Below are 19,452 nucleotides of genomic sequence, written 5' to 3'. Positions count from 1 at the left end.
GCTCCGGAAGTCCGCAGAGTCTATGCGCAGGCGCGGGCCGGGGCGCGCGGCCGCGAGTACCACTCGCGGCGGGTGAGGCCGCGGCGCCGCGCCCACCCTCCCGCCGCGCCGCGCCTGCGCCGTGCGCGAAGATGGCACCTGCCGGCCGCGGCTGCAGCTGCCGGGGCGGCGCGGGGGCCCGGATGCCGCCGCCGCCGCCGCTGCCGCTGCTGCTGCTGTTGCTGGCGGCGTTGGGCTACGCGCGGGCTACAGAGCATTACTCGCCGCTGTCCCTGCTCAAGCAGGAGCTGCAGCACCGGCAGCAGCAGGACGCCGCGGCGGGCGGCGGCTGCCCGCAGTCGGGGGACTGGACGGACCAGTACCCGGCTGAATGCGGTGAGTGGGCCGCGTCTCCCCGCTGCGGCGACGCCCTGGGGCTGCGGGGGTGCGGGAAGAGAGAAGGCGGGCGGCGGCGGGTGGAGGGAGAAGGAGGGGGGAAGGGGAGAAGGCGGCCTGCGGGAGGAGAAGGCGGCCTGCGGGAGGAGAAAGCGGGCGACGGGGAGGGAGGAGGCGGGTGGAGGAGGGCCAGGAGAAGGCGGGCGACAAGGAGGGAGGAGGCGACGGAGGGCGAGGGCGAGGGCGACTCGTGGACGTGGACGCGGACACTTCCCGAGGGAGCCCGCCAGCTTCACGTCTGGTGTCAAGGTCCTCTCCCTACGAGTTCCACCTGGGAGAAGTAAGGGCAGGCCCCTGGCATCTGTGGGGACACCCAGCTCTGTGCCTGCCCGGTGACTCCCGCTGGTAAATCCCTCCGCAGGCCGCGCATTGCCGCTGGACGGTTCATTCATTGAAGTCGGGCTGTTGGTATCTCTGGCCACAGCCTCTGGGGGTAACATGCACATGCGCATTTTTTTTGTTACGAATTCTGTAGTGTCTTTCGCCTTTGAGCCCTTCTTTCCCCTCCGCTGTGTGTGGTCTTCCTTGTGGCTTGCTTTGGGAAGGGCCTGGGTCGCCTAGGCTCATTAGGACCTGACTAGTTGCTTTTAAGGCTTCACAGGGTTGTTTAACAACTTGTACCTGCAAAGACAGTATCTATGTTTTATTGAGATGTCAAGATCAGATGTCTGATTTCCTTTTGGCACACAATCTGACTTCCTGGAGGAATTCTCACTGAGGGCGTGTGACTTCTTTATAGTATAAATACTGGTAACTCACAGGACCAGTGTTATATAGAAAAGGAATGTCCATTACCGGTGTCACTGTGATCTGAGTGCCCCTGCACACTATGTGCACCGTCACTGGAGACTGTCTGGACGCTGGGATTTGTTTTCCACAAAGGAGGAACAGCTAAGGAAGGTAGCAGTGTGCAGGTGCTGTCCTTAGCTCTTGGTCTGTAGGCCTCCTGTGTTAAGTCTATCAGAAAAGCCATGGCTGCCTCATTGAATGGTAGCTTCTCAGCTCAGGTGGAGAAGCCAAGGCACAGTGGAAGTGTGAGTTCCCTGAGGTCTCACTGGTAGGAGGAGCTGCCCACTCGGCCTGATGCCTGTTTTTGTCTTGGCTGCTGGTTGGTTGTATGTAGAAAGGCACACCAGTAGTGTTCTCTAGCCTGTCAGTCATCGGTTTGCCTTTCCTCTCCCTCCTGGAGGCCCATGATACACACTAGCTGAAGGGAGTCGGTTGGTGGCACTGGCTTAGATGGCTTACTTTGTTCTGCAGCATCAGGTTGTGCCTATTTAAGAATCCTTGTTTGAGCCAACTCAGACTTGTGTTAGGGTTTCCCCCCAGTTAACCATAAATGTAGTTTCTACTAGGCAATTGGAGGAGCCCTTCTGTCCCTTTCCCATTCCCTCAATATGGAGGACATTGTCTCATGTTCTCTGCTTCTTGGGAGGTGTACTGTGAGGCTCTGAACTGGACGGGTTTAGATACTTCAGTTTTCTTTGTGGGACTTCAGACAGCTTCCCCGGCTGCCCTGAAAGTGCAGGAGCTGCCAGCAGATGCAGAAGAAGCACAGTGGCAGTTGTAGTCGCCCCTGTTCTTCCCAGTGTCAACAGCACGCTGCTTGGGGCTCTAGCCTTTACTGGTTGCCGTCTGTGATAAAAACTCTGTTGTGGAGACTCCTGAAATGCCTCTTGCTTCTCCCTCCTAACCCTGGACTGTTCTGTGGAAGCTGGAGCCTGTGAAGCCTGCTCCAGTCCTGGGTCTTAGGAGGCAGGGATGCATTATCAGGGTCTATAACTAAGCACATCCTGGCTGGAGGGGTAGCTGATGACTGTCTCCAGAGCCCCTTATAATCAACACAGTGGTCTGGATGAGTGTCAGAATCCAACATTGATCAGCTCTTCAGATTCACAGGTCCAGATATCATCAGTGGTCATCTTCCTGTGCTATCTGTCTCTCCAACCTTAAGCCTGTCCATATGAAGCCAGCACCTGTATGAAGAGCAGCACAACTGCTTCTTAACTGAGTGGAAGCTGCCCAGTCTGCATCTGCTCACCTGATGGGTGGACTGTGCACCCCAGTGATCTCAGGTGCAGGGTGACTGCTGGCGGGATCACCATCTGGAGTTGTCCTGGCAGTGACCAGCCCAGCTGGATACACCGCACTGAAGGGGCATTCTGGGCGGCTGGCCTCAGACTGCTGTCCAGTGGCCGTGGGGCTGTTGTCTCAGCCTGAGCCTGACATGTCCCCAGGCTCCTTGTGACTTCTCTCCCAGCACACTCAGGTGTCTGCTTCTTCTTCTTCTTCTTTTTTTTTTTTTTTTTAGAATAGTGGTTTGTTTTTTATTTTTTTTTAATTTTTTAAATTTTTTTTTAAAGAGAGAGAGAGAGAGAATTTTTTAATATTTATTTTTCAGTTTTCGGCGGACACAACATCCTTGTCTGTATCTGCCCGCACGCATGCCAGGCAAGTGCGCTACCGCCTGAGCCATATCCCCAGCCCTAATGTCCGCTTGTTTTTGGGCATGTGTGACCATTAGCTCACGATCTGCCCTCTGTATCTTCCTGTGGAAAGAATGATCTTAGTCTATTTTTAAAAAAATAGGTACTATCTTGTACCTATTGTTTAAATAAAACTAAAATTTTATTTTTCTTTATTACTTCATCCCTATTTTTAATTTTTAGTTATTAGAGGAGACAATGAGCAGGAGTTTGTTCCCAGTTCTCACCACTCTGGTTTCCAGTTACATTTTGAAAACACTCTGCACTCTCATGACACTGGGGACAAGTGAGAGTGCACCATAGGAGTAGACCCTGACTAGGCTGACCTGACCATCCCTCATTCCTCGTGGGGTATTGTGCCTCTGTTGGGTTTGGTATGGTCTACTGCTAATCTCCAGTGCTGGGAATTGAGCCCAGGGCCTCATCCATTCTCGGCAAGCGCTCTGCCACACTACACCCCACACTACTCCCCAAGTTTTTAAAAAGTATATATTTTTAGCTGTAGATAGACACAGTATCTTTATTTTTATGTGGTGCTGGGGATGGAACCCAGTGCCTCTTGGTGTGAGGAAGTACTGTGCCGCTGAGCCCCAGCCCCAGCCCTCCTCCTGAGTTCTGTTTGTTTGTCTTCCTAAATGCCTTCTGGAGTTCTGGTCTGGCAAGAATGTGGACACCCCGCTCTTGTAGTGCTGGAGTGATTGGGTCTCACTAGGAAGCTGTGTGCCCATCAGACACTGGCTGCTCAGGGTTCTGGACCACCATGGCCTGGCCAGATCCTGTCTGGAGCCCGGGGCTGGCCTGACGGGTGCAGCAGGGCTGGGAGTAAGGGAGTGCTGCTGTGACAGGTGGCCTGGGAGCTTTGGGCACAACCAGATGGAGACCCCTAATTCTGTGGGTCTGGTAAACTAAGGCCTAGACCAAGTGTGGCTTGTCATTGATTTAAGGATGCAGGTTCTTCTTTCTTCTTGCCCAAGCTGAGTGGCCTGGGTTAAATGACCGGCAGGCCGGGATGCATTTGAGTGGCTCACACAGGTGTGCTTCTAGCTGTTGCAGAGAGACTTGTGCTTCCTCTCCATTTGTCAATGTGGTAGTAATGGGAACAGGGGATCATGTGCTTTTTTAGCTGTTGGCAGACTTTGGCTGCTCATAGGTAACAGTCATATTGATTTTTTTTTATTGTAGTTGTAGATAGACAGGATGCCTTTATTTTTATGTGATGCTGAGGATCCAACCCAGTACCTCACGTGTGCTAGGCAAGCTCTCTGCTGATGAGCCTCAGCTCCAGCCCATATTTGATGTTTTCATGGTAGTTTTCTAATAGCCACCTCCATCCATTGGTGATCATAGCACAGTCCATTTTTAATATTTCACTCAATATGAATGATTAATTTACATCCTTTTGTAGTTTTTTTTCTTTTTGGTACCAGGGATTGAACTTGGGGGCATTCTACCACTGGGCCACATCCCCAGCCCTATTTTATATTTTGTTTAGAGACAGGGTCTCACTGAGTTGCTTAACAGCCTTGCTTTTGCTGAGGTTGGCTTTGAATTTGTGATCCTCCTGCTTCAGCCTCCTGAGCCGCAGGGATTGCAGGTGTGTGCCACCATGCCCAGTAGTAGTTTTCTTTAGTTTTTTGAAATGAATGACCCAGAATTGGGATTATTTGATCTTTCTGTTTCTTTGTGGAGAAAGCATGTGGTGATTGTCCACTCTGAGGTTCACTGCCAGGAAAACAAGTAGCCTGTGCCCACCCAGCTCTGCCTTTGGACAAGAAGACGCACAGTTTGCCAATGTGCAGCCCCTTTCTTAATTGTGGAGGGGTTTGTTTGAAGACAGGAAATTGATTTTCTTGTTCACAGCATTCAGATGTAGCTATTCCTGGAGATGGTGGAGAGTCCTTAGAAGGAAAGCTGTGTCACCAGGGCTGTTTGCTTTCTGGGTCCAGAGGAAGTTGAGACCGATGTGTAATGTTGAGTGGCAGCCCTGGGGGCCCTTGCTGCTACTCTGTGCCCAGCCTCCCTGCCCTGACTTCCTGAGTGTGGTCACACCTGGTTCTGTGGCGGGTCTCAGGTCTCTTCCTCAGGGCCAACCCACATCCATTTGCAGGACAGTCACTGCTCACTGCAAGTCTAGGGCTTGGGCCCTGTGTGGAGAGGCATGACACTGGCATCACCTTTGGGCGTGGTCTTGCTGACTGGTCGGCATCTTCTAAAGGCCCCTGGTTTAGTCAGACATGCCCTGGGAGCCCTCAGGCGGACACCTGTCAAGTCTGCAGACTGGTTTGCTTTTTACTCACTTGTGTTGTCCTTAAGGATGACTTCACCAGGGCTGAGGTGCCATCAGTGACAGAGCACTTTCCCAACATGTGTAAGGCCTGGGTTTCCTCTCTGGTGCCTAAAACACAAATGAGTTGTGTCACTGTTTAGAAGGTCTGCACACCACCAAATACATGTGGTGAGGGTTGATTTTTTTTTTTTTTTTTTTAAACCTCTGCTGGAGGCCAGAGGGTCATGTGGCCTGGGATTGGTTGGTTGATAATTGATTTTGTGTTGCTAGGGGTTGACCAGGTTCTAGTGCATGCTAGACAAGAGCTCTAACTCTGAGCTGCACCCAGTCCTGTCCTGGGCTCAGACCTGCACGCGCCGGCATGGCTGGGGAATGGCAGAGCCCTGTGTACCTCATGGAGCCTCTCCAGTAGAAGGCAGGTGTCTGGCTCCACCCGCAGGGCACCAGGCTGGCTGGCAAGGTGTGTTCCTTTATGGTGTGCTCTCTCGAGGTTGCTGACTTAGGCTCAACTTAAATAAGTTAAACAGACTTATTAGAGTTACAGAGATTGGCTTTTTTTTTTTTTTTTTTTTTGGTACCAGGGTTTGAATCTGGGTGCACTTAACCACTAAGTCACATTCCAGCCCTTTTTATGTTTCATTTTGAGCTAGGGTCTTGCTAAATAGATAAGGCTGGCCTTGAACTTGCGACCCTCTTGCCTCAGCCTCCCTGAGCCACTGGGATTGCAGGTGTAAGCTACTGTTTCCAGCCAATTTGGGTACTTTTGACTTTCCAACATCTTCCTTCTATTGTCTTTTATTTTTTACCTTTTCTTAAAATATGACATATGCAAAAAAATGCACATCACAAGTCTGTATGTGTAGCTCAGGGAATTTTCATGAAGTGAACAACTTGTGTAACTAGAAATAACACAAATAATAGCTATGTATTTTAAAGCTTTTGGTGAAATCTCATTTGGATGCTTTCTCTACTGTCCTCTCTGAATCAAGGTCTAGCTTAGGGCTGCGGCTCTCTTCCCTACACTTGGGAGGCTCCCATCTGCTGACCTGCACACAAGGCCAGCGGGCTGCTCTGCCACTTTCCCAGTCTCCTTGGGGTGCTTTTAGGGGCTTCCTTCCCTGTCACTTGTCACCTTTGTCACTGCCTGACGCAGTCACAGGCTCCCAGGTGTTTGACCACAGGATTGAGTTTCTGGGAAGATCTTGCTCTTGAAAGTGTGTGCACTAAATGGGTCTTCAGCCTCGCTTGGCATCAGCCCCTGTCTCTCTGTCCTGGACTGCACCACACAGTCTGCCTGGTGCCTTGTTCTACTCCCGGTCTACAAGTTCTTTGCATGGGTTAATACTTGTATGTAGGCTGATGTAGCTTTGATTGGATTACATTCAAGTTTTTGGATCCTTGTTCTGAGAAAATAATTATGTGCTTACTTTATAGTCCACAGTAGAAAGTCTTCGTCTTCGAGTTGTTTTATAGTAGCTTTGCTAGTCTCCTGATCTCAAACACATTCCTTATTGCTGAGCTGTTCTCCTGTGTGTGTGATGGGTATAACGTATATTCAGAAAATTAAGGTACAAAAGAGTTTGTGAAGCATATGAAAACTGGAAAGTGCTCTTTTGGTCTGAAAATAAGGAAAGCAGAAAGAAGAAATCAACAGAAAAAAAAAATCACAAGTGGAAATTTTCATACCATGAAACTGTTTCATATACAAAATTATTTAAAATGCTTAATTAAACTACCTTCAGACTATGTGTATAAGGTCTATGAAACATAAATGAATTTCATATTTAGACCTGGTTTTCCTCCCCAAGATATGTTATTATGTATATTTAAGTATTCCAAAATTGGAAAACATCCAAAATCTGAAACACTTCCAGTCTCCAGTGATACAGATAAGGGGCTCTCAGCCTGTGCTGGCATCGGGCATTGTGGTTCATGTCCTGGGTCCCCACAGTGGTCCTGTGTGGAGGTGTGTGGCTCTCCCTGCCCTGTAGGCAAGGGCGCCGAGGCTGAGACACTGGAGGACGCGCCCAGTCATATGGCCAGCCAGGCACTGACTGCATCTGTGCTCGCGTAGCCTCTTGCGTTCCCGTTCTGTCTCCTCTGAACTAATTAAACTGGAAGTCAGGGAAAGAATAGAATTAAATATAATAACTAGTTCTTTGAAGATACTGGTAAGATTTAGACAATTACCGAGCAAGCCTGATATAGAAAAATGAAAAAAATAAACATCATCTTTAGGAATAATGAAGTATAATGAGATACGAAGACCATGATGAGCTTTTGGACAATGTTATAGCCAAGAGCTAGGACATTTCAGAGAATAGCTATTTTTTTTTTTTTTTTTAAGAAAGTTGCCAGGTCAGTGTCCCCAGGTGTCATCCCCCATCCTCCCTGTCCCTGTGTCCTTCCCCCCTCCAGCCCTTTCCTTAAGGGTGGATTTCCTGAGCCCATTCAGAGGCCATCCATATGGGCTAGTGGTTGTCTGGGACCTGCCTGTAGCTTTTTTTTTTTTTTTTTTTTAAATATTTTTAGCTGTAGTTAGACATCATACCTTTATTTTATTTATTTATGTTTACGTGGTACTGAGGATCAACCCAGCACCTCTCACGTGCTAGTCGAGTGTTCTAACACTGAGCCACAGCCACAACCTCTGTCTGTAGCTTTTATTTCCTCCATGCCTGCAGATGGCTTCTGGGTGGCACTTCACAAGCACTGGCTTAGACCTGTCCCTGGACCTCTCGCCCTCTGCGGCCCCTCCCCCTCCTGCCCCTGGACTGCTCTCCCTCTGTGGCCCCTTCCCTGGCCCACACCACATCTTCCCTCCTTGCACACCCAGAGACCCGTGCCTTCCCTCTCATGCCCAGCTTGTCTCCAAGCTGACCTCTCTCTACACTGGGACCCTACATTTCAGCCCAGATCCAGCCTCTGGCCAGATCTTCCTGTGCTCCACTGGCCCTGCCTCCCGGCCCTGTTCTTTCAGTGGTCTCTCTTCCTGCCGTCACGTCCTGACTTAGCATCAAAGAAGAGAGTAAAGGAGCTGAGGTGGCTAACTTGAAAAGTGAAAAGACGAAATGAGGGAAGTTGTAAGGACTAAATGGAAGAAAGCTCCAATAAATGGATTAAAACAGCAGCAGAACTGACAAATTGGCCCAAGAGTTGTTTTTTTAATAGAATAAAGTAGAATAAAGCATATATTTAAAATAAGTTCTGGAGAGCTGTTTTGCATCTGTGTGAGTGTACCCAGCAGTACTAGGCCGCAGGCTTAATATGGTTACCGTGGTCAGTTGCTTTATGTATTTTTTTAAGCACAAGAAACACCCCAGAGTAACAAATTCTTAGGCCATTCCAAAAAGAGAGGGTAAAGTAGATGAGCCACAGGGAGCAGGAGAGCAAGTGAACAGCGTGAACTGGTACAGCGTGAACCAGGCGAGCAGGGTGCGGAGGCCATCAGGACGTGAGGTGGTGCCGAAACCTTGCTCCTGCAGTCACATTCTGCAGCAGTAAAGAAACGTCCAGAGAAAAGTAAAATTCTCTGATGTGTTTTGAAACAATTTTTGTAGTAACCACTATTAACCTGTACAGCCAAAGAGGGGAGGAGAACGAATGCTTTTCCTCTCTAAGAAATGGGTAGTGTATATGGGCTGTCATATATGTGTAGTGTGTAGGGGACACATCTTTGGGCCCAGTGTTCAGGAGCCGGAGGCAGGAGTTTAGACAGCCTGGGCAAGGTAGCAAGACCCTATCTCAAAAAGCAAACAAGTATATAGCTGGTTGGGCTGAATTGTCTGTGATATTAAATAATTATTACATAATGTAGTTGCTACTACTAAATATATGCTTTATTCTACATAGTATATTAATATACCATAGCATGATTATGTATGATAAAACAACTAAGACTATAAGATGTTTAATTACTTGAAGATCAAAGAACAAATTTTAGCCTCCTATTCCAAACAGCTGTGGTTTCAACAGGCTTGTTTTTTCTCTCATTGACTTTACCACACCAGTGAAAAGCACTGATACCAAAATCTAATGCTGTTGGGAGAAAGTTACATACCCATCTATAAATTAAATCCTAAATTAAATATTACTAAACTGAGCCCAGCAAGCAATGAAAAGAGCAGTCTTCTTGGGTTAGTTTATTCCAGAAGTACAAAAATGGTTCAATTTTTTAAACACTGGCTTAATCACTTCAATAGGTCAAAGGAGAAAAATTGCGTACTCATTCTAAAGAAATCTTCAAAAGCACTTGGTGATAGGCAGGCAGCTTTCCTGACTCAACACTCTGGGGAGACAGGGTAGAAGAACACTTCCTTTACGTGATGAACACACAGTCTCAGCCCAGGGCCAGGCCCTGGCCTTCCCCTGCATTTGGACCAGTGCTGCAGGGCCGTGACCTTAGAGTCAGCCACTTTTCTGCTCCTGGCCTGAAGCCATCTGTGAATGTGATCTGTACCCTCTTGACCGAGAAAGCCCCACAAGATCATGCAGATGAGGAGGTACACTTCTTCGTGTTCACCTAAAGAGCCCTGAGAAACTTCCCAGGCCATCCAGGGCCAGCCTCTCCCCAAACCCACCTGAAAGGTGCCACTTTAAAGAAGCGATGTGCCGTCCCTGTGGGATAATGGCAGAGGTGTAGACAGTGGGGCTGGACACAGGTGGTGGCCCAGCAAGAGCTTAAGGGTCTGGATGTAGATTCTCCGAACTGAACCCTCCAGGTGAACCAGAGGCACCACTGCATCTACAGACCTCACAGTCAGAATGATCCGCAGGCCTCCCCTTGCCACGTGGACGGTCCCCACTGAGAAGGAATGGGTTGTTCCCAACCCAGAAGAGTCTGCGTGAAAGAAGACTATGTCCCCAGAGAGCAAAGAACAGGCTTATGGCTCAGGAGTGAACTCGGCATGAAATAGATGCAGACACAGATCTAAAACAAGTCGCGGGAACTCTGGGCTCCTAGGCTTGGTGTTCGTGTCAGGGATGAGAAGGGCGTCTGTTGCCACTGGTGTTATAGGTACTTTAATGGACGTTTCTCCCAACGTAATGAGGTACTGAGTGAGTCTATATATCACAAGCCTTGGTGACATTACATGGAGACAATAGACCTAGCTGAATAAATGAGGACATTAGGAGGTCAGAAATGTGGACAGATGAAAAACCCAGTTCCAGCCAGTTAGACACATCTTCAGAATGTGAGGCCATTTCTGCCTGGACTCCCCTGTGCCACAGCCCTCAGGCCTTTGTCACCTCAGTGACTCCCATAAGCTCTACCTTCATTGTCTATGGCCCACCCAGACCTGTTGGATGCAGTGGCCACACTGTCACCCCAGCTATTTGGGAAGCTGAGACAGGAGGATTCCAAGTTTGAGGCCAACCTGGACAACTCAGCAAGGCCCTGTCTCAAACTAAAGAGGCTGGGAAGGAAGTTCAGTGGCATAGCGCCCCTGGGTTCAACCAGTACAAAAAAAAAAGGAAAACCCACCCACCAAATAAAGCAGCCACCACTATGCCCAACAGCGATGAAACCTACTCCAGAGCCAGCCCCTGGGCTCAGGTCCTGCCCTCCCGCATTGCTGGAGCAAGGCTTCAGATGGGTTTGTTTTCCTCTGGACTCTGATGAGTGGGCTCAGGGAGCGCCTGCAGGGGGTGGGAGGGTGATGGTATTTTAGCTGCTCCCTTTATCTGTATCCTGGGCAGACGCTGCCTCACTGTGCCCTTGGTGTAGTCCTGTGCTGGCTGCTGCTGCTGCTGGCTGACTGCTTCGGGTCACCCCCAGTTGCTGACCACTGGGTGTGGGTGTGGGCGGATTGTGGGCGGGGTGGAGCCTGCCACAGATGTGCTGAGTCAGTGGCCGCACCAGCAGTTGAAGATATATCATATAGGTCCGAGAAAAACTTTGACCAACCACATAAGTTAGATCTTGTGAAGAAATTAGGTGTTCCTTTCCCCATTAATTAAAGTTTAGTGTAATTCTAATAAAAATCATAGAAAGAATTTTTGTTTTGGACCTAAACAAAATGTCTAAAGGTTACTAGGAAAAAGAATAGTGAAGAATTCTTAGAAAGAGCTTGATGGCTTTGCCTCATGATTGTGAGGCTACAGCAATCAAAATAGTGACACTGAAGCCAAATAGTTCCTTCCAAGGGATTGAGGAGTCTGGAGCCAACAAAGCAGGTTCAGTGAAGAAAATGGAAATCTTTATTTTAAAAATGTTAAAAATGACATATCATTCCCAAGTTTTGAATTTAAATGCAAAAATAAATTTAATCATGGGAAAACACGTTGTATTGTTGAAAGGGCTGGTTGCAGAAGGGCCTCCTTCAGTTCATGCAGCCCCATGGTGGTAACAGGCAGCTTGTCGTGGTCTCTTCCTGGGGGCGGGGGGTGGCCCTGTGTGCTTTTCACATAATCCTTATTAGTCTCACAACTGAGAAATGGGCAGTACTGTTGACCCCTTTTACTAGTGACACTGAGTTTTCCATGGCCAAGAGCTGGTGAGTGCTGGCAGAGGCTGGAATTGTATTCCAGATGTCTTCTGTGTTTTGTGATTTTCTCTATTTTCTTCAAAGAACATGAATTATTGCTGGGTTTTTTTGGGGGGGAGGGGGTTATAAGGGGTTGAACCCAGGGGTGCTTAACCACTAAGCCACATCCACAGCCCCTTTTATATTTCATTTTGAGACAGAGTCTTGCTCAGCCGCTGAGGGCTGGCTTGAATGTGGGGTTCTCCTACCTCAGCCTCCCCAGCTGCTGAGGTCACAGATGTGAGCCAGAGCAGCTGGCTGCTGCTGTACTCTTTAACAAATGTCCACATCGAGAGTGGACTGTGATCTGTCAGAGGTGACACAGGCATTGTGCTGGGCAGGGGCTGTACCATCCTGCCACCTCCAGCCTCTTGAATAATCTTAAAGATTCCTTTGAAGGAAAAGTCTAGAATGCCCCTCTAGTGGCTGTGATGTGTTCTAAAGCTGGTGAAGAAATCCATGGGCAGTGCTGCTGGGACAGCTGTGAAATCAGGTGACTGGGGATCCTTCATGGCCGAAATCAGGGAAAGCCACTCAACTTGAAAATGAACATCAATAAATAGATCTCAAAAAATAATAAAACAAAGAGGATTGGTAAAGGGTGTGGGGAGAAAATGAGCAAAGGCCATGACAAGGACCCAAAGCAGCCAAGGAGCCCCTCATGTGACGTGCTAGTGCTGTTGGGACTGGGAAGGACAAGCAGGCTGATACCCAGGGAGCCAAGGGAATGGACCACGGAGAAAGCCCACAACTGTCGCTCGAGTGTGTGCACGTGCATCCTGATTGGTAAATGTGCAGAATAGAGACCATGGACACCCACTGGAGCACTGGTGTGGCATGGAAAAGCAGGGGGCTCCTGGGCCTTCCCCACAGCCCGCCCTCATAGGCCTCCCTAGCCTTCCCCAAGGGCCTCCCTGGCCTTCCCCAAGGGCGTCCCTGGCCATCCCCATGAGCCTCCCAGGCCACCCCCATGGGCCTCCCTGGGTCGCCCCCCATGGGCTGGGTGTGCTGTGGCGCCCCTTCCAGCAGGCCCCTCCTGCCCGCCCCCTTGAATCCCCGCATCTGCACCCGCACAGCCCACCCCATGTCCCACCCACCCTGCTCCTCAGCCTGCCCTGTGCCGAAGCCCCTGGGGGCTGAGGCAAGCTGTCAGTTTTACTTTTGGTCAGTTCTGTCCCCCAGATGGCTCCTTGGACGCCCCTTGGTGTTCCTTAATGGATGCTCAATTAGGACATAGCTTTTTAAAATAGTTGAGGTGAGGGTCTCATAATGAAATTGGCCACTTTATTTTATTATTACGTTTGTCCAAAGGACTGAACCCAGGGATGCTTAATCGTTGAGCCTCGTCCCTGGTCTTTTACTTTTTTTTTTTTTTATACCAGGGATTGAATGGGGGCACTCAACCACTGAGCCACACCCCAGTCCCTTTTTTTTTCCATGTTTATTTTTTAGTTTCAGATGGATACAATACCTTTATTTATTTTTATGTGGCTCTGAGGATCAAACCCAGGGCCTCGCTAGGCGAGCACTCTACCACTGACCCTCGGCCTCTAAATAAAATATTTTAAAGAATATTTTATTTAGCGACAGGGTCTTGCTGAGTTGCTCAGCATCTCACTAAGCTGCTGAGGCTGGCTTTGAACCAGCAATCCTCCTGCTTCAGCCTCCTGAGCCACCAAGATTACAGGCATGCGCCTTCACTCCCTGCTGGGTTTCTGTACTTGGGACTAAAAGGCTCAGGGGTTACTCCAGTTGAACTGGGCTAACTGGGCTGTGCAAAATAACCACACAAGAGACACAAATACCTTTTTCTTTGGGGTCACTGTGGCAGTTCTTCTGACCTTAAGGGTCCGCAGGAAGAGAGAGAGAGCATACACTGACCCCTTTTATTGAGGAGAAGCTATTCAAATGAGGCAAGGGGCCAGGTTTCAGGGGGCTGAGTCTATCTTCATGATGTCCACTGTCAGCAGGTTGACTGACACCTGGGTAGGCACACCCAAGGGCACAGTAAGAGAAGGGGACACACACAAGGCACTTCCATGGATGATTCTACCCTAAACAGGGCAAGGAGTTATATTACAAAGGAACGGGTGAGCATAGCTTCACCCATGGTGCCGCAGTCTGACTGGGCACAAATAACTGAGCCGCCACAAAGCCTTGTAGGTTCAAACAGCAACTACTTTATTTCAACTCTCACCGGCACTGCATGCTCGCTTTGCGCGAACCCACTCACTTGGCCCTTCCAGGAACACTGCACACCGGAAATCCCTCCTCCGGCACTTCCCCAACCAATGGGAACTCTCCAGGAATCCCCTCGAGAACTCCAAAGTAGCAAGTGGAGGCGAACAGCCGGGGTCTAATTTACAATTGAATACACAGCTTAACATAACCATTATCATCTCAGTGGCTTGCTGGCATCACCTCTCAACCACTCCCTTCTGGCACAAATGCCATACATCATTCTGACTGGGCTGTGGCTCTCAGCATCTCCCCCCTTCTGTTTAATTAAACAGCAAGCATGTGGTAAGGGACCCTGCCAGTCTTAGGTTGTCCAATTCCACATATGGTCCTTACCTGTCATTGGATGAGCTGACCTCAAGGCGTCAGCCTCCTGTCTTAGGTTGGTACCATTGCAATTGGATCATACCCATCATTGACTACTGGTTCAGCATACAGCCATACTTGTGGATAGGCCTTTGTACCAGTGTGGGGGGGTGAGGTTCTTTGCCTCACCTCTGTTGGCCCCCAAATTTGGCCTTTGCACCAGTTGGGGGGGGTTGAGGTTCTTTGCCTCACGTCTGTTGGCCCCCAAAGTTGGCCTTGGTGCCAGTGGGGGGGTGAGGTTCTTTGCCTCACCTCTGTTGGCCCCCAAATTTTAGCTGAATGACCATCACAAGCAGAAGGGAGGAGGATACAGAAATGCCACGATACCAAGCCAATTGATGGCTTCTTTGGAAAAATTGTACCACTGGTGACACCATCAGCAAAGATACACCAGCACTACCACAGTTTGCTGTACCAACAGATAGTTCACAATGCATACAAGTGATACATAGTCCAGGCAAGTTCTGTAAGCAGTTCAAAATGGAGGAATCTATTAATATGTTCATTTCCTCCCAAAGTAAATCGACTCCTTGATTGAGCATCACTTGTTGAGTTACATTATTCATTGTTGCATCAGTTTATACAGTTTGTTGCGATAGCTATCGCAGAAGCTGTAGTTTGGTTTTATCTTTGTCTTCACCAGCACTGGGATGAAGATAGGAATTCTGGCAATGATGGCTAAAAAAAATTATGTCACATTCCAGCAGGCACTAAAAGAAAGCAATTTTCTATTTAGTATCCTGAATAGAATTAGATATAATGAAAAGGAAAGGTGAAAGTAAACAAACAGGTCTGTTAACCTCCTTTTTTGTTCACATATTAAAACAATAACAGCTGTTTACCCAATTCAAATTAAACCATTTAAATCACATGAATAATAAAAATATTTGGATCCATTTTTTCATGAGTGCTCCTCATATATGATATATGGACGTACGCACATACAGATGTACAACACAAAACACAAGTGTGCACACATAACATTCAACCCATAAGACAATAGAAAAGGTCTTGTAGCTTTACACAGGTGAAATCTCCATTGCAATGTTTAAAAACTCCACAGTCAAAAAATAGAACTGATCAGAAAAACATTAACCTAGGTCTGTATGAGCTCAAAAAATAAAATAGAACTTTATGATGTGGGAAAGGGCAATAATAAAATAGACATTGAAAAAGACATCCTGGTTACCACCTGGGTTTGACTCTTTTTTGGATATCCCATCCTTTTTCCTGTAACTTGCATAATGGGTCCGAAGGTATTCCCACAAGCAAGCCCCAAAGTTTTTTACATTTGAAATAGGCTTTAATGATGTTCATTATTCATTAGCCTCCAGGTGTGGGAGAAACCACTGTTGTAAGAATAGCCAAGCTGGAGCTCTGGATATCAGCTGTTATGGATTTGAGTCAAATCATCTTCTTTTTGATCAGTGGAAATCGCTTTGGTTAGTCTCTCTGGAATCCAAATCGGCTTCTGTTCTCCCTGTGGAAACACACAAACAGAACCCCAACTCTAGATAATCACTGGGTCAGGACCTTTCCATTGTCCTGTTAAAATATCCTTCCAAAATACCTTAGGCTTATGTACATTTTTTGGATACATATGTCTTTCCGCAGAACTAAGCCCTGATGAATCCAAATTTAAAAAGTTTAGAGTAAAAAGGGTTATTTTAAGTTTATCTTTGGGGGATATATACCCCTTTCCAATTCCCTCTTTTTGCTTTAATAAGTACATTTTAATAGTTTGATGAGCTCTTTCAACTATGCCTTGTCCCTGTGGATTGTATGAGATTCCTATTATATGAGTAATGCCAAATGATGAGCAAAATTGTTTAAAAGAGGTAGAAGTATAACCAGGACCATTATCTGTTTTTAACTGTTTTGGAACGCCCACAGTGGCAAAATTTCGTAAGCAATGAGCTATATATAATATCTTTAGTTTTTTCTCCGGGATAAAGGGAGCCCATCAAAAATCCGGAAGAAGTATCAACTGTAACATGCAAATATTTTAATTTTCCAAATTCTGGCAAATGTGTGACGTCCATCTGCCAAATATGGTTAGGTATCAGTCTTCTAGGATTGACTCCAAGATTAACTTGTGGTTAAAAAGGTCACACAATTTTGACATTGTTTTATTATTTGTCTAGCTTATTCCTTAGTTATTTTAAAACGCTTTTATAAAGTATTGGCATTGACATGGAACCTTCTATGAAAATTTGTAGCTTCTTCTATTGTAGAGAAAATATGTATGTCATGTGTAGTTTTATCTGCTAAATCATTGCCCAAACTAAGGGCTCTAGGCAATCCTGTATGTGCCCTGATATGTCCTATAAAGAATGGATCTTTTCTGTCACAGATTAGACTTAGTATAGTGGAAAACAGTAGAGGAAGGAGAAATCCTACTAGCATCTTCAAGGGATACTATAGCATTAAGTATATATTGACTATCAGAAAATAAATTAAAATCAGAATCTTTAAACATCACAAAAGCTTTTAATACTGCATTAAGCTCTACTTTTTGAGCTGATTGTTTGGGTACTAATAATGTAAAAGTTTGATCAGGGGTAGCTACTGTTGCTGTACCATTATTTGACCCATCAGTGAATATATTTGGAGCATTCATGATAGGTGTTTTTCTTGTCATTTTTGGAAAAACTATAGGATGAGAAGACCAAAAAGAAAATAAAGGATTAAATGGTAAGTGATTATCAAATGAAACATTAGATTTACACATGATTATTGCCCAAGTATTTAACTCATTAGCTAACTCATCAATTTGATCCATAGTATATGGAGTAATAATTTTATTGGGAGAAATTCCAAACACTCCCTTTGCTGCTTTTATTCCTTTGAGTATCAATTGTCCTATAGCCTCAGGATACCTAGTAAGAATAGTGTTAGGAGAATAAGATAAATGTATCCACAATAATGGACCTTCTTGCCAAAATACTCCTGTAGGAATATTTTTATTGGTATTTCAATAAATAGTAAAGGCAAACTAATATCAATTCTATCCAAATGCATATTTTCCATATATGTTTCAATAATTTTTAATGCCCTTCTTGCTTCAGATGTTAACAGGCGGGTTGAATTTGGATCTGATGGACCTTTTAGGATATCAAATAAAGGTCCCAACTCTCCTGTTGGGATGCCTAGATAAGGCCTTATCCAATTTATGTCTCCTAATAACTTTTGAAAGTCATTAAGTGATTTAAGTTGATCTACTCGTATTTGAATTATTGGTGGATGGACCATGGCTGAGGATAATAGAACTCCTAAATAATTAATTGGAAAATTTAATGGAACTTTATCTATTGCTATCTCTAGATTATAATTTTTTAATAAGTTTGTAGGTGTGGCATAACATTCTAGCAATGTGTTTTTATCTTTGTGTGCTAACAATACATCATCCATATAGTGAAATATTTGTAGTTCAGGATTTTGATTTCTAAGCGGCTGGATTGCTTTGTTAAAATAAATTTGACACATAGTTGGGCTGTTAGTCATCCCTTGAGGGAGTACTTTCCATTCATATCTCTGATGAGGACCTTCATGATTCAGTGCACGGATAGTAAATGCAAAACATGGACTATCCTCAGGATGAATTGGAATTAAAAAAAAACAATCTTTAATATCTATAGCTAAAACATACTAGGTTTTTGGCAAAGTAGACAATTGGGGAATCCCCGATTGAGCAAGTCCCATAATAACCATCTCATTATTAATGGCTCTTAAATCTTGCAATGATCTCCATTTACCAGATTTCTTTTTAATGACAAAAATGGGAGTATTACGGGGAAATAATGGAAGGTTGTATATGTCCTTCCGCTAATTGTTGTTTGACCAGATCATGAGCTACTTGTATCTTTAGTCAGGGGCCACTGAGGAACCCATACTGGTCTTTCGGATTTCCAAGTAATTTTGATTGTCTCAGTGACCCCTTCTGAAAACCCAATCCATGTCTATTTATTCCTTGATCTATTTGAATTGGTGCTGCTATACCTAGTTCTTGTTCTCCTAATCTTTTTTTCTTTCCTAAAACCTTGTCTAGCCCTAATAGTGGACGCATTTGGATTGATGTTATTTGTTAATGTCAAACCTAATTGATCGAGGACATCTCGTCCCCATAAATTTATAGGAAGATGATCCAATATATATGGCTGTATAGTTCCTTCACATCCTTCAGGAGCCTTCTAATCTAATACCATTGCACTTCTATGGGAATTACTTGCCACTCCTAGGCCTCGAAGCGTTTGAGTGGCCTGTTGTAATGGCCAATGTTTTGGCCATTCTTGATGAGATATGATGCTAAGGTCTGCACCTGGGTCCAGTAGCCCATTAAATTCATATCCTTGAATATTTAGTTTTAGCATTGGGCGAGAATCTAAATTTAAAGACAGCATAGCCCAATCTACACCTGTGAAGCCTAATCCCCTGGAACCTCTTTGTACAGTACGACTGGAAAATTTATCATGCAGCCTGGGTATTATTAATAACTGTGCTATTCTATCTCCTGGTGAAATTACTGATATACCTCTTGGAGAACTAGCTATAATTTTTATTTCACGTTCATAATCGGGATCAATTACCCCAGGACTTATAATAAGTCCTTTTAGAGTGGAAGAACTGCGTCCCAATAATAAGCCTACTGTTCCTTGGGGAAGAGGTCCTTTTACTCCTGTGGGAATGATTTGAACTCCCATCTCTGGACTTGGTACTGCTCTGGTGGAGGCGCAGATGTCCAACCCTGTGCTCCCTCTGGTTTGTCTGATGAGGGATCTAATGGGTAACGTGTCCTGGGCACTAACCTGATGGTGTTGCTGGGTTCCTCCATTGCCCTGTATATTTGTGGTTGTGGGCCCCAGAGTATTGGGCCCCCCTGTCCTTTTTTTGGCAATGGAGCCCGATGCTTTTCTCCACGATATCATAGGTAAATACTTGGTCCTTGTCCGTTTTCTGATAATGGAGTACCCTCTATGGTGGTTTGAGAATGACATTCATTAGCCCAATGTCTCCCTCTATGGCATTGTGGGCAAATACCCGGTATTCTACTCCTTTGATACCTAGCTTTGTTAAACCCTCCTCCTATGGGGCAACTCCTTTTAAAATGTCCTGT

The 19,452-nt window shown here is 46.1% G+C and overlaps 1 protein-coding gene across 7 annotated transcripts in view; it reads left to right on the top strand.

The window, feature by feature from the left end:
- The first annotated feature begins 131 nt into the window (after positions 1-131).
- The window catches only part of Ttc13 (tetratricopeptide repeat domain 13), a 67,021-nt gene continuing 47,700 nt past the window's right edge, over positions 132-19,452 (top strand). For 4 of the 7 annotated variants that reach the window (XM_077105141.1, XM_077105140.1, XM_077105139.1 and 1 more), the window contains exon 1: positions 140-375. In XM_077105141.1, coding sequence (XP_076961256.1) covers positions 183-375 — 193 coding nt within the window. In that variant the 5' untranslated portion in view covers positions 140-182. Of the gene's footprint in view, positions 376-19,452 lie in introns of all 7 variants that reach the window. The other 3 variants (XM_077105138.1, XM_077105144.1, XM_077105142.1) reach the window with 1 other exon arrangement.

This window comes from Callospermophilus lateralis, chromosome 13, assembly GCF_048772815.1.
Source record: "Callospermophilus lateralis isolate mCalLat2 chromosome 13, mCalLat2.hap1, whole genome shotgun sequence".
Classification (NCBI taxonomy): Eukaryota; Metazoa; Chordata; class Mammalia; order Rodentia; family Sciuridae; genus Callospermophilus; species Callospermophilus lateralis.
The sequence above is the reverse complement of the archived record's forward strand: the minus strand, read 5'-3'. Positions and strand labels throughout refer to the sequence as shown.